The sequence below is a fragment of the Aythya marila genome, assembly GCF_965140915.1.
Source record: "Aythya marila genome assembly, chromosome: 5".
Lineage (NCBI taxonomy): Eukaryota > Metazoa > Chordata > Aves > Anseriformes > Anatidae > Aythya > Aythya marila.
Window position 1 is genome coordinate 53,383,738 of NC_139046.1, and position 12,911 is coordinate 53,396,648.

At 62.0% G+C, this 12,911-nt stretch overlaps 2 protein-coding genes across 2 annotated transcripts; one reads left to right on the forward strand and one right to left on the reverse strand.

Moving 5' to 3' along the window:
- Window positions 1-749: 749 nt before the first annotated feature.
- On the forward strand, window positions 750-3,072 carry LRRC55 (leucine rich repeat containing 55; the record flags this gene model as incomplete). Its single annotated transcript, XM_082760694.1, has 3 exons — window positions 750-1,292; window positions 1,796-2,750; window positions 2,837-3,072. Exons 2-3 carry the CDS (start codon window positions 2,102-2,104, stop codon window positions 3,070-3,072), a joined length of 885 nt encoding a protein of 294 aa, XP_082616820.1. The 5' UTR covers window positions 750-1,292; window positions 1,796-2,101.
- Window positions 3,073-8,666: 5,594 nt separating this feature from the next.
- APLNR (apelin receptor) lies at window positions 8,667-9,981 on the reverse strand. The gene has a single exon (XM_082762465.1). The coding sequence runs from the start codon at window positions 9,912-9,914 to the stop codon at window positions 8,802-8,804; it is 1,113 nt and encodes a 370-aa protein (XP_082618591.1). The 5' UTR covers window positions 9,915-9,981; the 3' UTR covers window positions 8,667-8,801.
- Between the last annotated feature and the right edge of the window lie 2,930 nt (window positions 9,982-12,911).

Consider the following 12,911-nt stretch of genomic DNA (forward strand, 5'->3'; position numbering starts at 1 on the left):
TAATTACGTGTCTGGCTGAGCTGCATCTGGCTCCAGGGACGTCTGGGTGTATTTGGTTCCTGGAGCTCCTCTTGAAGCCCGCTGGGACCCTGGGCGACGAGCAGCGCCAATTAATACCCACCCCGGGGAGAGGCAGCCGCGGCCACGCGCCGTCTGGCTGCGGGCTGCCGTGGCTAGGAGGAGCTGTCCCACGGGGAACAAAGAGCCCCCAGCATCTGGGAGATGCCACCAGGCCGAAATAGGGAAAAAACTGGGTCGATCGGGCTGGCGTTTTCAGCTGGGATGGAGGCAACTCCGCCAAAACAGCGGGAGAAGGCTGGAAAAGAAAGGGAAGGGAATACAGGCAGGCTCGGTTTTGAAAGTGCCTCCTTTCCCAAATGTCATGCCCGTGTTATCGCAATGTTTCCAGTGTTGCCAGAGCAGCCTTTTGTTCCAAAAGCTTCATTTGCATTTAAAGAAGCCAGCTGCAAGGGGGGGGGGGGGCACTAAAGATGGCTTTGCCCCCTCCCCGTATGAAATGAGCGGAGAACCAGAAATGATTGCTTCACGTGGAGCAAAAACAACCAGCTGCGGCTCGAGGCGTTTCCCAGGTCTGCAAACAAATAAATACAAAATAAATAAATAAATAAAAAGGGAAAAGAAACAAAACCAACCCAACATTTCAGCTGGGTGCAGTCGCTCCTGGCTTAGCTCTGGAGCACCTCGTTTTCCCCTCCTGCTGGCCCGTATTCGGTTTCTGTTTGCAGAGCCCGGCAAACCCTGCTTCACCCCATCCCATGGGGGTGCTCCCTGGGGCCGGGGGGCGTGCTGAGGGCAGCCGGTGGGCTGGGGAGCAGCCGAGCCCCCCGTGGGTGGTGGGATGCCACCCGCTGCCCCTCGTCCCGCTTCGTCCCCCCGGGTGGGGTGTCCCCGGAGCGGGGGCATTGCTCTCCTCCACCGTCTCCATCGCTCTGGCGGCTCCACATCCCGCTCTCCTGTTGCTCAGAGATGTGGAGGCAGTTGCTAAGAGACACCGAAACGTCAGTATCTGGCCCTCAAGGAAAAAAAAAAAAAAGGGAAAAAAAAAAAAAAAAAAACGAGAGACAGAGAAAGAGAGAGACAAGGGAGGACGAGGAGGAGGAGGGGAGGAAGGAGGTGGGGAAAGACCTGCTCCGATTGCCAGGCTCGGCAGCAGCCCTGGCTGCGGCTGCAGGAGCCACTTGCCCAACTTGGTGGCCACCTGAGGACCCCTGCCTGGCCACCCAGGCCTCGCGGTGGCGGGGAGCCGAGCCCTGCTTCGTCCCCCGGGCAGCGTGAGTATCCCGGGGACCCCCACGTCCCCCCGGCGCCACCGGAGGGATCGGCAACCATGGCGGGGAAGGGCTGGGGGGGCGGCTGGGGCGGCAATTCCCCCGGCAAAAACCGGCTGAGGTGGGGAAAAGATGGAGATGTGGGGAGGGCACGGGGCGAGGGAGGAAGGAGCAAAGATGGCCAGGCAGCGGGGCCGCCTGGGCGAGGGATGCTGTGGCGGAGGGAGGGCCGGGCGTGGGGATGAGGTTCTTTCTGCGGGGGCCAGGCCAGGAGGGTGTCCCCGGCCGCGGGCAGAGCTGACGGCGGCGGCTGCTACGCCCCTGGCTCTGCCCACCGCCTGCCAGGATGAGCCGAGCCCAGCCGGTGGGCTCGGGGCCCTCTTTGTGCTCTGCTGGCGGAGGCACGGCGAGGGCTGGGGGTGGCGTGGACACCCCGTGAGCCACAGCCCCCCCCCTCAGCAGGGCGTACCGCTAGCTTGGGTTTCTCTCACCCCTCTTCTCCACAGGCGGCTGAGAACGGCCTGACGGCAGCCCTGTGCCGGGGGGGGACTCGCTGAGCCCCCCGAATGTCTCCGGGACACCCCAAGCACTGCTTGGCTAGCTCGGAGCCCACCTCCGCTCCCCAAATCTTCCTCAGCCACCACCAGCAGCCCTCGGTGTGAGCGGAGGGGTGACACCCCCCCCCCAAGCATGGTCCCCGCCGGGCTGTGACGGGCAGAGGATGCCGCTGCGGTGCGGCCGGCGGGCTGTCCCCGCGCTGAGGCCGGCTGGCCGCCCCGTTCCCCGCGGCATGGCACTCGCCGGGCTCTGAGATGGGCCCGGGGGCTGGCCGCCGGCCCGCCATGCTGCTGGGCCCCTGGGTGGTGGCGGCGGTGGTGGCGGTGGTGGCGGCGGCGGGCGCCGGGGCGGGCTGCCCGGTGCTGTGCACGTGCCGCGGGCAGGCGGTGGACTGCAGCGGGCAGCGGCTCTTCTCGGTGCCCGCCGAGCTGCCGCTGGACACCGGCAACCTCAGCCTGGCCCACAACCGCATCGCCAGCATCCCGCTGGGCTACCTGGCCTGCTACGCCCAGCTGCGCGTCCTCGACCTCCGCAACAACTCGCTGGAGACCCTGCCCACCAGGCTGTTCCTCGGCGCCCGGCGCCTCACCCACCTGGACCTGAGCTACAACAACTTCAGCCTGGTGACGGCCGACATGTTCCTGGAGGCCAGCGAGCTGCTGCGCCTCGACCTGAGCCACAACCCCTGGCTGTGCAAGGTGCACCCCAAGGCGTTCCGGGGGCTGGCGCAGCTGCGGGAGCTGGACCTCAGCTACGGGGGGCTGTCGGCGCTCAGCCTCGATGCCCTGGAGGGGCTGACGGGGCTGGTGACCCTGCGCATCGGCGGCAACCCCTGGGTGTGCGGCTGCGCCATGGAGCCCTTCCTCAAATGGCTGAAGAGCCGCATCCAGCTCTGCGCCTCAGGTAAGGCGGCCCCCTGTTCCCCACCGCATCCCCTCCTATCCCCCAACCCCAAATTTGCGGCATCCTGACGCCGCTCCCCTTGCCAGATTCACAGCTGGCCAAGTGCCAGGCCCCCCTGGAGGTGAAAGGGGTCCCCCTCTTCTCCCTGACGGAGGAGAGCTTCAAGGCCTGCCACCTCACCCTGACCCTGGACGACTATCTCTTCATCGCCTTCGTGGGCTTCGTGGTCTCCATCGCCTCGGTGGCCACCAACTTCCTGCTGGGCATCACGGCCAACTGTTGCCACCGCTGGAGCAAAGCCAGCGAGGACGAGGAGGTTTAGGTACGGCCGGGGAGGCTGGGACGCGGGGCTCGCCCCCGTTGCCCCCAGCCACCCCCAGCCTCCCCCGCTCCCCACCCCGGCCCCCACCGCCTGGTGGGGACACCGGACTGTGCCTTGTCCTTGTCCCCTCCCGCTGTCCCCCCCCGTGCCTGGCCGTCCTGGGGAGACCGGGGGACGGTTCCCCTCTTCTTTTGCCCAGAAATGGGGAATTTTCACCCCAGGACCAACACCAATACCACTGCCATGAACCCCAGCGGAGTCTGGAGCCCCCCCCCCCAGCTCCTGGGGCTGGTGGAGGTGGTGGCACAGGGGGCTCACGGGGGGGTCCCGGGGCCAGGAGCCTCCACGCGGTGCCAGTCAGTGGGAGATGGGGCAGGGGCTGCAGCTGGGGGGGAAAGGGACCTCCATTTGGGAGAGAGACCCCCCGAAAGCAGCGTGTGCCTTGAGGGATGCCCGCACCCACTGCCTTGGGGGGAAAAACATGGAAATCCTCACTTTCACCCCGTAAACAGCACCGGTGGAGCAAGAGCCCGGCAGCCTCCAGCTCCCTGAACCCTGCCCGTGCTCTGCGACCTTGCCAAAATGTGGGGGCCAAGCCCAGGACATGGCACTGCCACCTGGCCCAGTGCCACCGCCCGCTGGGGGACAGACCTGCGCCTCGCTGGTGACCCTGGCTGCCGCTCGGACTCACAGACAGCCCCAGGGCCATCGTTCCTGGCACTGGGACAAGAGTCAAAGCCCCACGAGCAGCTCCCGGGCACGGCGTTCACCAGCCACCTTTTTGCTCCTTTCCCTCCTCCTCCGAAGTTTTGCACAGGTTCGGGGCCATTCCAGGTGCCAGATGGCTTGGGGAACCCGTCCTGATCTCGTCATTAGGAGGCAGAAGGAACTCCAAAGGAATAAAAAAAAAAAGGAAGAAAAAAATAAAGCCAACAGCCCCTCTGCCCAGCCAGGGTGGCCGCTGCTCCCACGTGCGTTTTCCACCGTCTTTGTGGCCGTTCCTGCAGCATGCAGGGCCGAGGACTACGGCCTCCACCCCAGCTGTAAAACCCCTGTGGCCACATAGCACTTTGCTGCCAAGAAGCATTTGCTCCCATCCTCGGCCTCCCGGGGTGGGTTTTGCTTGGGGAAAGCCCCCCCCACCCCCCTTGCCCCTTCCCTGGGGCTGCTTGCCTGCCGGATGCATCCCGAGGAGGGGCCTCCCGTGAGTTGTTTTATTTTCTTACCATGTTTCCATGCCTGTAGCTGGAGTGTAGATGCACAGTTTAGAAACAAATCAACCAACCAAAAAAAAAAAAAAAAAAAAAAGAAAAAAAAAAAAAAAAAAAAAGAAAAACGGGGAAAAATAAGGCAATGTGCTGGCTTGATGACTCCACCCCCAGCACCGAGTCTCTCCCGGGGCTGGTAGCAGCGTGAGGGCAGAAGGCTGGGTGCAAATCACTGCGGGCCCCGTGGCAGAGCCCCCCAGGCCCGCAGGAGAGCAGAGCCCAGTGATGTTGCCTCCGGGGATAGAGGCACTGGGGGGTCTCTTTTTTCTTTTCGGTGTCTGCCCCTGCCCCACCAAAACAGCCTCTGGATACCAAGGACCAAATATGTGTTTTCCCCAGCAGTTTCTGACCCTGTTATTGGGTGACGGAGGAGAAAGTGCGAATTCAAAGCTCCCCAGCATCCCTGAATTCATCCAGACCAATTTTCTGCCTTTCTGAAGCAAAAGGGCCTTCCCTCACGCTTCACTGCCCTGCATGGGGAGGGCAGGGACCTGCCTGAGGGTGCCAGCCCCACGCCAGGTGCCCCCACACCACAGCCACGGCCAGTCCTGCAGCGAGCTGGGGAGCGCCCGGGCGTGGAGGCAGCTGCCCTGCCCTCCTGTTGTCCTCTCCTTCCCTCAGCCATACCCTCATCCTCTTTTCTTTTTCCTTTCCTTTCCTTTCCTTTCCTTTCCTTTCCTTTCCTTTCCTTTCCTTTCCTTTCCTTTCCTTTCCTTTCCTTTCCTTTCCTTTCCTTTCCTTTCCTTTCCTTTCCTTTCTTCTTCTCTTCTCTTCTCTTCTCTTCTCTTCTCTTCTCTTCTCTTCTCTTCTCTTCTCTTCTCTTCTCTTCTCTTCTCTTCTCTTCTCTTCTCTTCTCTTCTCTTCTCTTCTCTTCTCTTCTCTTCTCTTCTCTTCCCTTCTCTTCCCTTCTCTTCCCTTCTCTTCCCTTCTCTTTTCTCTTCCCTTCTCTTCCTTTCTCTCTCTCTCTTTCCTCCTTTCCCCCTTTCTTTCCCCCTTCCCCATGCTACACCAAGCGCTGCTGGATGGGGAAGGCGAAGTGGGAAGCGCCAAGTTCGACCCCACAACCCGGTCTTTGTACGGAGCACATTTTATAAACGTGTACTTTTGTAACAGTGAGCACTTTTTCAGAGCTGAACCTCAACAATAAAGAACACCAGTGCAGCCTGTCTCGGGGCTGGGGCGGGGGGCGCGTGAGTGCGGTCCCAGGGCCACGGGCATGCAGTGGTGGCGGCGGGGACACGCGGGACCGGCCGGGAAGGAGGTGGAAAACAACCTGCAGAAGGCATCAGCCGTGTTTTCCCCTCCTGAGCTTCCTGTTATTCCTCCAGCAGCACCTCCCGGCGCGGCGGGGCCCAGCTGCTGGCGGCCAGGTCACTGCGGTGTCACCCGGCTCCCCGGGGCGGCCGGGGGCTGCTCCTTCGGGCTGGGGCCCAGAGGTCGGGCAGCAGCTGTGTCGTGTCCTGCCGGCACGCGTGGCCCTGGGGACACCCAAGCCTCGCCCCAGCACCCCCATTTTCATTCCACCCATCCGTCTCCAACCCCTCTTTCCCTCCTCGTCCTCCCTCCCTCCATCTCCTGCCCTCCCCAGGAGCTGTGGGGCCAGCCAGACCCTCCAAGCCTTTCACCCCTCAGCTGGCTGAAGGCACAGGGGCTGCTGGAAACATGAAAAAAAAAAAAAGTCTCCTTCCATTTCAAGCCATTTTAACCCCTTTAAGCCCATCCCCTCATTATTTATCGCCTAAACTCTGCCTTTCCAAGGTCCACGGAGCTTTCCACCAACTCCTGAAGCTCTCTCTCCTCCTAACACACACCACCTGGTGAAGGGCCCAGGGCTCACTGCCCACCACGGGGACAGATTTTGGGTGGGTAGCCCAGGGACTCATGTGCTGGGGACACAACAGGGCAGCGAAGGACTGAAATCTCCCCCCTTGCCCTCTCCCTGGGGGCTGAGCAGAGGAAGGCAGACGTTTCTCACCCCATAATTATTTTCTCAGTTATTTCTGAGCTGCGAGGTCTGGCGAAACCTCCTCTGCCCAATGAGTAAGCCAAGTTTGGACAAATTCAGGTGTTTCCAGCACAAACTGGGGCCGTGCCCCACCTCGCCACGGCACCGCAGCCCCTCCAGCAGGGACTGAGGGTGACGTGGGGTCCCCTCCCTGCCACCGTTTGCTTTGGGGAGGAAAGCGTGAAAGTGTAAACAAGGAGGTGACTTCAAAGGCAAGCTGGCCTCACGGGACACCTGGGGACATCAGCCGGGCTCGGCACGCCGTGACATTATTTTTGCACCTCCGGTGGGACGCAGAGCTGGGAGCTGGGAGCTGGGGGCTGAGCCTCCCGTCCTGGGCTGGGAGGCTCCTGAGGGTCCTATCCCCATCCGTGCTGGCTTCTCCACTGCCCCCATCTCCCTGTGCAGACTGCCCTTGTCCCAGTGCCACGTCCCCACTGTGCCCGTGTCCCCACTGGGGCCACCCACGCCATGCTGGAGCCCTGCAGCCAGCCAGGCCCCGCAGCAAGGCACGGCGTCGCTCCTCAAGGATCCCATCGCACCCAAATTCACCCCCAGTTCCCCATTATTTTTTTTCCGAGGATGCTCCTGGCCGTGGCAGGGATTTGGCAGGGCTCCCCACCCCCCTCCATCCCCTCTATCTTCCCTCCTCATCTTTCCGCAGCCGCCTTTCCCCCTGCGCTGCCGCAGGAAGGCAACACCTTCCTTATCTCCTTCCGACCGTTGGTCCGGACCCGCTGCCCCTTCCCCCCCTCTCTCCGGCCTTGTTTTTCTGAAGTGTCCCTGCATTTCCCCCCTGAGACTCCTCGGCTCAGCATTTCCCTCCTCCGAGGGAAAAGGGAAATCTCCAGCAGCCGGATAGAAAGTCCACAGCTCCCGCCGCCGCTGGCGAGGTGCCCCGTGCCTATATCCGTGCCTGGGAGGAAGCTGCCCATGCCTGGGCTCCTAAAAAAAAACACAAATCAGGGCTCCCTCTGCCCCCCTTTGGGGCCAGCTTATTTAGGGGTGGTGGCCAGGAGGATGGAGAGGGGGGCCGAGTGGATAAGCAGGAGCCAGGAGCTCTTTTCCTTGCGTTTTCCAGCAGGGCACCTTGACTCTACACACCCCAAATTTCCCTTTGGGCCATGGTCTCGGATGCAGCATTTCCAGCATCCCAACCCCCTGGCTCTTAGCCCAAGCCAGAAACCATGGGGAAACCCCAAAAAAGCCCCAGCCAGGGTGCAAAGAGCCCCAGTAGGCTCACCTCCACGGCTGCACCCCCTTTGCTGTTACCCAAACCAAGTCTCCTCCCCGGCCACCTTCCTGATTTACTGCATCGAGACAAAGGGCTGTCCCTAAGGGGTGATGAGCGAGGCTCAGCTGGTCCCAAATCGAAGACGGGGCAGGCAGCAAGGTCGCCCCAGCCCTCCTCCCCCCCTCGAAACAACGGGAAGCTCCGCGAGGAACCAAGTAATGATCCCGCATCCTTTCCAAGTGGGAACAAAGGCCAAGGAGACAGGATAGTTAATCGCGAGTAAATGAAGGATGTAAATAGCAAATAGGGGGAAGATTTATTTAGAGCGAAGCCTCAGGAAGCGGCTGGGCCTGGAGATGGAAACGGGAGAAGAGCGTTTTGGTGGGTCATCAAAATCCCCGGCTAGCGCAGGCCATTGTCCTGCTGGCGCCACGGGAGGATGGGGAAGGGGATGGGGTCCCCAAAACGCCGTCCAGCCCCAAACTGGCCCCGAGCCCACACCACGGGGGTGCCCTCGGTGCTGGCCTGGGGCACGGGCAGCGGTCCCTGGCTGCTTGATGGCATCCACGGCCCCAGGGGGGAACCACTCAGGGTGTATCTGGCCTGAGATAAGGAGGATAAAAACCTCAAACGGGGATTTGGGAGAAGGGGACAGCTGCCTGATGCAATCAGAGCCTCCCACTGGGGCGGGCTGAGCTCCCACCCCGTGCACCAGAGGATTTTTATTTTTTTTGGGGGGGGGGAGGTTCTTTTTCTGGTTTTCACTCCGGTCTCACCGTGCTGCGGTGCGGCAAAGCGGCGCTCAGGGGTGGGAATTTTTGCACTTCCCAAAGCGTGTGGGGATGCACAGCGTGCACCCAAAATGTGGGGGGCGTGGGAGGGGGCACACACACACACAACAAATCCCCCCCCAACCCATGCAGCCCCCCCACACCCCCTCCATCACCCCAGAGGGACTCGCATACTCCGCTCCTTTGTTTTTGTAACCAAAATTCATTTATTTGTCACAAATCTCGCGGCCGCTGCCCCTGCCCAACCCACCCACCCATGCTTTGGTATCCCCCCCCCCCCACAAAAGTATCCCACAAGCAGAGGCTCCCCAAAGCAAGCCAGGCTCTGGGGCGCTGAGAAAACAGGAGGGGGGGGTCCCCCAAAAAAAACACAGGGGCCTCTCCCCGAGGAGACCAGCTCAGGGGGGGTGCTGGGGTCGGGATGGGGGGGCTCAGGCGCGGAAGAGCGTCTCCTGGGTGGCGGGGTCCAGCTTGCCCCCCCCGGGCGGCCCCGCTTTGCCCCCCGGGGGGTGGCTGTGCCCCGAGGAGAAGCTGCCCGAGCGCTCGGCCCCGGGGCCGGGGGGGCGACAGCAGAGGAGGGCGGCGCAGGCCCGTCGGAAGCGAGGGTCGAAGAAGGCGTAGAGGAAAGGGTTGAGGCAGCTGTTGATGTAGGCGATGCCGGTGCAGTAGGGGTGGAGGTTGTTGAGGAAGGCGTGGAGGCCGCAGGACCAGGGCAGCACCTCCAGGTCCATCAGGACGTAGAGGGTCTTGACCAGGTGGAAGGGCAGCCAGCAGCCCCCGAAGGCGGCCACCAGCACGGCGATGATGGTCAGCAGGCGCTTGCGCTTGCGGGGCCCCTCGGCCCGCTCCCGACGAAAGTGGCTGGCCACGGTGCGGGCGATGAAGAAGTAGCAGGTCAGCATGATGGCGAAGGGGGCCACGAAGCCCAGGGCGGTGGACGACAGCCCCAACCCCACCTCCCAGGCGCTCTCGGTGCCCGGCGCGGCCAGGTCCCCGTAGTCCATGTAGCAGGTCACCTTGGCGTCCCCCCCCAGCGCCGCCGCCCGCCGCAGCACCAGGGCAGGCAGGGCCAGCAGGGCGGCCAGCACCCACAGGGCCACGGTGGCCAGCAGCCCGCTGACCCGCGAGCGCAGCTTGGCCGTGGCCAGGGGCCGCACGATGGCCAGGTAGCGGTCGAAGCTCAGCCCCGTCAGGCAGAAGACGCTGGCGTACATGTTGACGAAGACCAGGTAGCTGCTCACCTTGCAGGCGGCCGTGCCGAAGGGCCAGTGGTAGCCCAGCCAGGCGTAGGCGGCCCACAGCGGCAGGGTGGCCACGAAGGTGAGGTCGGCGGCGGCCAGGTTGGCGATGAAGGTGTCGGCGGAGCGCCGCCGCTCGCGGCCGCCCTTGAAGATGGTCCAGAGGACCAGCCCGTTGCCCGCCGTGCCCAGCAGGAAGACCAGCAGGTAGATGGTGGGCAGCAGGGACAGCGAGGGGCCCCACTCCTCATACTCGCACTCCGTCTCGTTGTCCCCGTAGGCATAGCTCTCTGCCAGCTCCTCCATGCTGCCGGGCTCAGCTCAGCTCATCCCCGGCGCCCTGGGCTCAGCACCGACCTCCTCCGGCCCTCTGAGCCCAGCCCGACGAATCCCACCTCGTTACCTCCCCTTCCTACCCGCCCTCCGCCCTCCTCCTCCTCCTCCTCCTCCTCCTGCTCAGTGGGACGGGACAGGATGGGGAGCCCCCGTGGGAAATTTCACAGCTCCCCTCCCCACACACACACACCTCCCATCTGGCTGCCCCGGCCCCCTCCGAGGGGTTTTACCAGGCTCTCACCCAAGTGTCAAAGCGTCAGCCCGCGAGATAACCCCGCTGCCCCCCACCGCGGCCACCCCAGCGCCCAGGCTGGGTGCAGGGACACGGAGAACCAGCTCCTGGGGGGGGGCACGGGCAGGCACCCCCCAGGGACGTGGGAATTGGATTTCACATCTCAGAGGGCGCCTTCGGTAGCTGGGGTGTCGCACCCCAGGGTTTGGGCATTTTGCAGCTTGGGGCTTCGCAGCTGGGACCTCACAGCGGGCGTTTGGCACTTGGGGTTTTACTTTTGGCATCCCAAACTGCCTGGGCCCTCTTCTGAGTGCTGGGGGAGCCATTTATGCATTTAGCCAAAATCTGGAGCGGGGAAGTGGCCGCTTGGGTTAGCGAAGGAACATTTTAAGGCATCTTCTGCGCCGGTACAGCGTAACACAGAGCCCCCAGGGACCTCACTGTGTGTTGATCCTGTGCTGACTATTTTTGTAAGGCGAAGGAGCAGAAAGCAGCCCTGCCTTGATGAGAAATCACCTCCAAACCCAGAAACGCTGGAGGGAGCAGGGCTGAGGTGCAGGACGCTGTCCCACCGAGGCTCAGCTCTCGCAGCTGCGGCTTTGGGCAGAGCCCTTTGACAAGCTGAGTGTTTGCAAAACGCAGCCTGATAAAGCCACGAGCCTCTGCAGAGGCTGAGACAAGCACGGAGCTCGGCTGCCCACAGCACGGAGACAAGAGGTGCCTTTTGCCATTAAAAATCGATAAATCACCAGTCGGAGGGATTCAGAGCGAAGCGAAGGCACGCTGGGGACAGCAGCAGCGCGGACACCGAGCCAGGCACAGCGGTGACACCACCACCCCCCTGCCAGCACGGCCAGCCCCTCAAACCAGTGTTAAAACCAAAAAAAAAAGAGCTGGTGGCGAGGTAATTGGGTTGCTGAAATACAGGGCAGCCCTAAGGGGGCTCCGAAATAAGGCTGGGGGAGGAGAAGCCCCAAATCTGAAGCAGCTCTCAGCCCCGTGAGAACAAATGGGGGGCTTCGCCAGGCTTGGGAGGGGGGTGATGAATAATAAAATATTCTGATTACCTGGGACAGGGTCAACTGGGAGAGCCAAACGTTAACCCTGTAAGGAGCTGCAAAGGTCAGCATTTCGTGGAAGAATTAGAGAAAAAGCTGTTAAAATTCAGTGCCTAAATGTGAGGGCTGCTAACTTCATATTGCAAGTTTTTTTGTTTTTTTTTTTTTTTTAAAAAAAAAAGAAGAGGAGACAGAACCACACAAAACCCCAAGACTGATGAAGCCGTTACTTAAGACAGCTAATGAATTGAATAAAAGAGGGAAATAAAAAAAATGCTAATTAGACCCTTGGTATTGCCAGAAACTGCTACAAAGGGAGATGTTCCAGCCCGGGTAATGAAGATCACTATTAATAACAATCCCCACTATTTTTGTCTTCTGTGGGTAGCGCAGGAGAACAGGTAACCCTTTGCAGCCTGGCGAAGGCGATGCCTGGCCGAAAAGCAGTGGATGGGGAGGGAGGGGGCTGAGCAGTGCCCCCGCTGCTCCATCCCACCGGGGGACAGCAGGAATGTGCAGAGGGGCCCCGGGGGGAAGGGGAAGCAGGAGGAGCTGAGCCCACGGTGAGGGGCTGTGCGAGGAGCGGTTTTCTCCTGCTGGGTGCTGGGCTCAGACGCCTGCAGCCCCATCTGCGAGCCCATCAGGTAACCTTGCTCTTAGTCCCCCTAATTCGCGAGGCCCCGTAGCCGGAGCTGAAGTGCTGGAGCAAATCCCACATCCCTGTGGCAGCACCGGGAGGCTCGGAGGGGGCAGCGACAACTGGATGCAATCAGAGATAAGCAGCTGAGATTCCTCTGCAATTCAGCAGGAGCCGGAGCATCTGCCGGCCCCAAGCCCCTGATAAAGCCAAGGGCTCAGCGGCACAAGGGGCGAGGGGACCTCAGCTCTGCTAACAGCTGAAAGCTGTCCCAAGGCATGCCGTGGGTCAGGGCACCCGTGGGGACGTAGAACCCATTAATAGCCACCCAGTACCCAAAAATCTCCCTCTGGCTCGGACCAGGGTGCTGTCCCCGTGTGATGTTTGTCCCAGCCCGCACAAAAACCTTGCATGTGCGTGGCAGAGGGCCCCGGAGCCAGGGCTGGCAGCGTCCTGTGCAGCTCCAGGGGGGCACTCAGCGGTGCCATGGGGCCGAGCTCCCCACGTACCCAAACGGCGTGCCAGGAAGAGCAGAGCTGGACTGTACCCCGGCACGGGATTTGGTGACTTCCTCCAAAGTCGCTTGGAGTTACTCATATCCTACCAGGGAAGCAACAGCTCCTTGGCTCCATCTCTCCATCTGTCTCTCCCCCTTTCCGCTAGGCTCTGCCGGGAAGAAACCGCTTGGGGTTCCTCATGGCGGGGAGGGGACAGGGCCCGGGGCACAGCCAGCTCTGGGAGGGGAGCAGGGAGTGCATTTTGCAGGAGAAGGTGCCCGGGGAGACTCAAACTCTTTCAGTCTTCCCTGGGATTGCACGGGGAAAGAAATCCCAGCAGGAACACAGGCACAAGCAGCTCGACTGGGATTGCGGCCGGACTCACAGATGGAGGCTGGGTTCCTGGGTTTCTCAGGAAGCTTTGGGGCCAGGACTGTCCCTCCAGGCAGGCTGCAGGGACGTGGGGACAGTGGAGGTGTCCCCAGGCACCCCCCACACACGGCGCTGAGCTCCCCACGCCGGCTGCAGGCATGCGAGGGCAGA

Bases quoted from the DNA above. Each gene is read 5' to 3' on its own strand.
- APLNR (XM_082762465.1), bottom strand. From the start codon at position 9,914: ATGGAGGAGCTGGCAGAGAGCTATGCCTACGGGGACAACGAGACGGAG.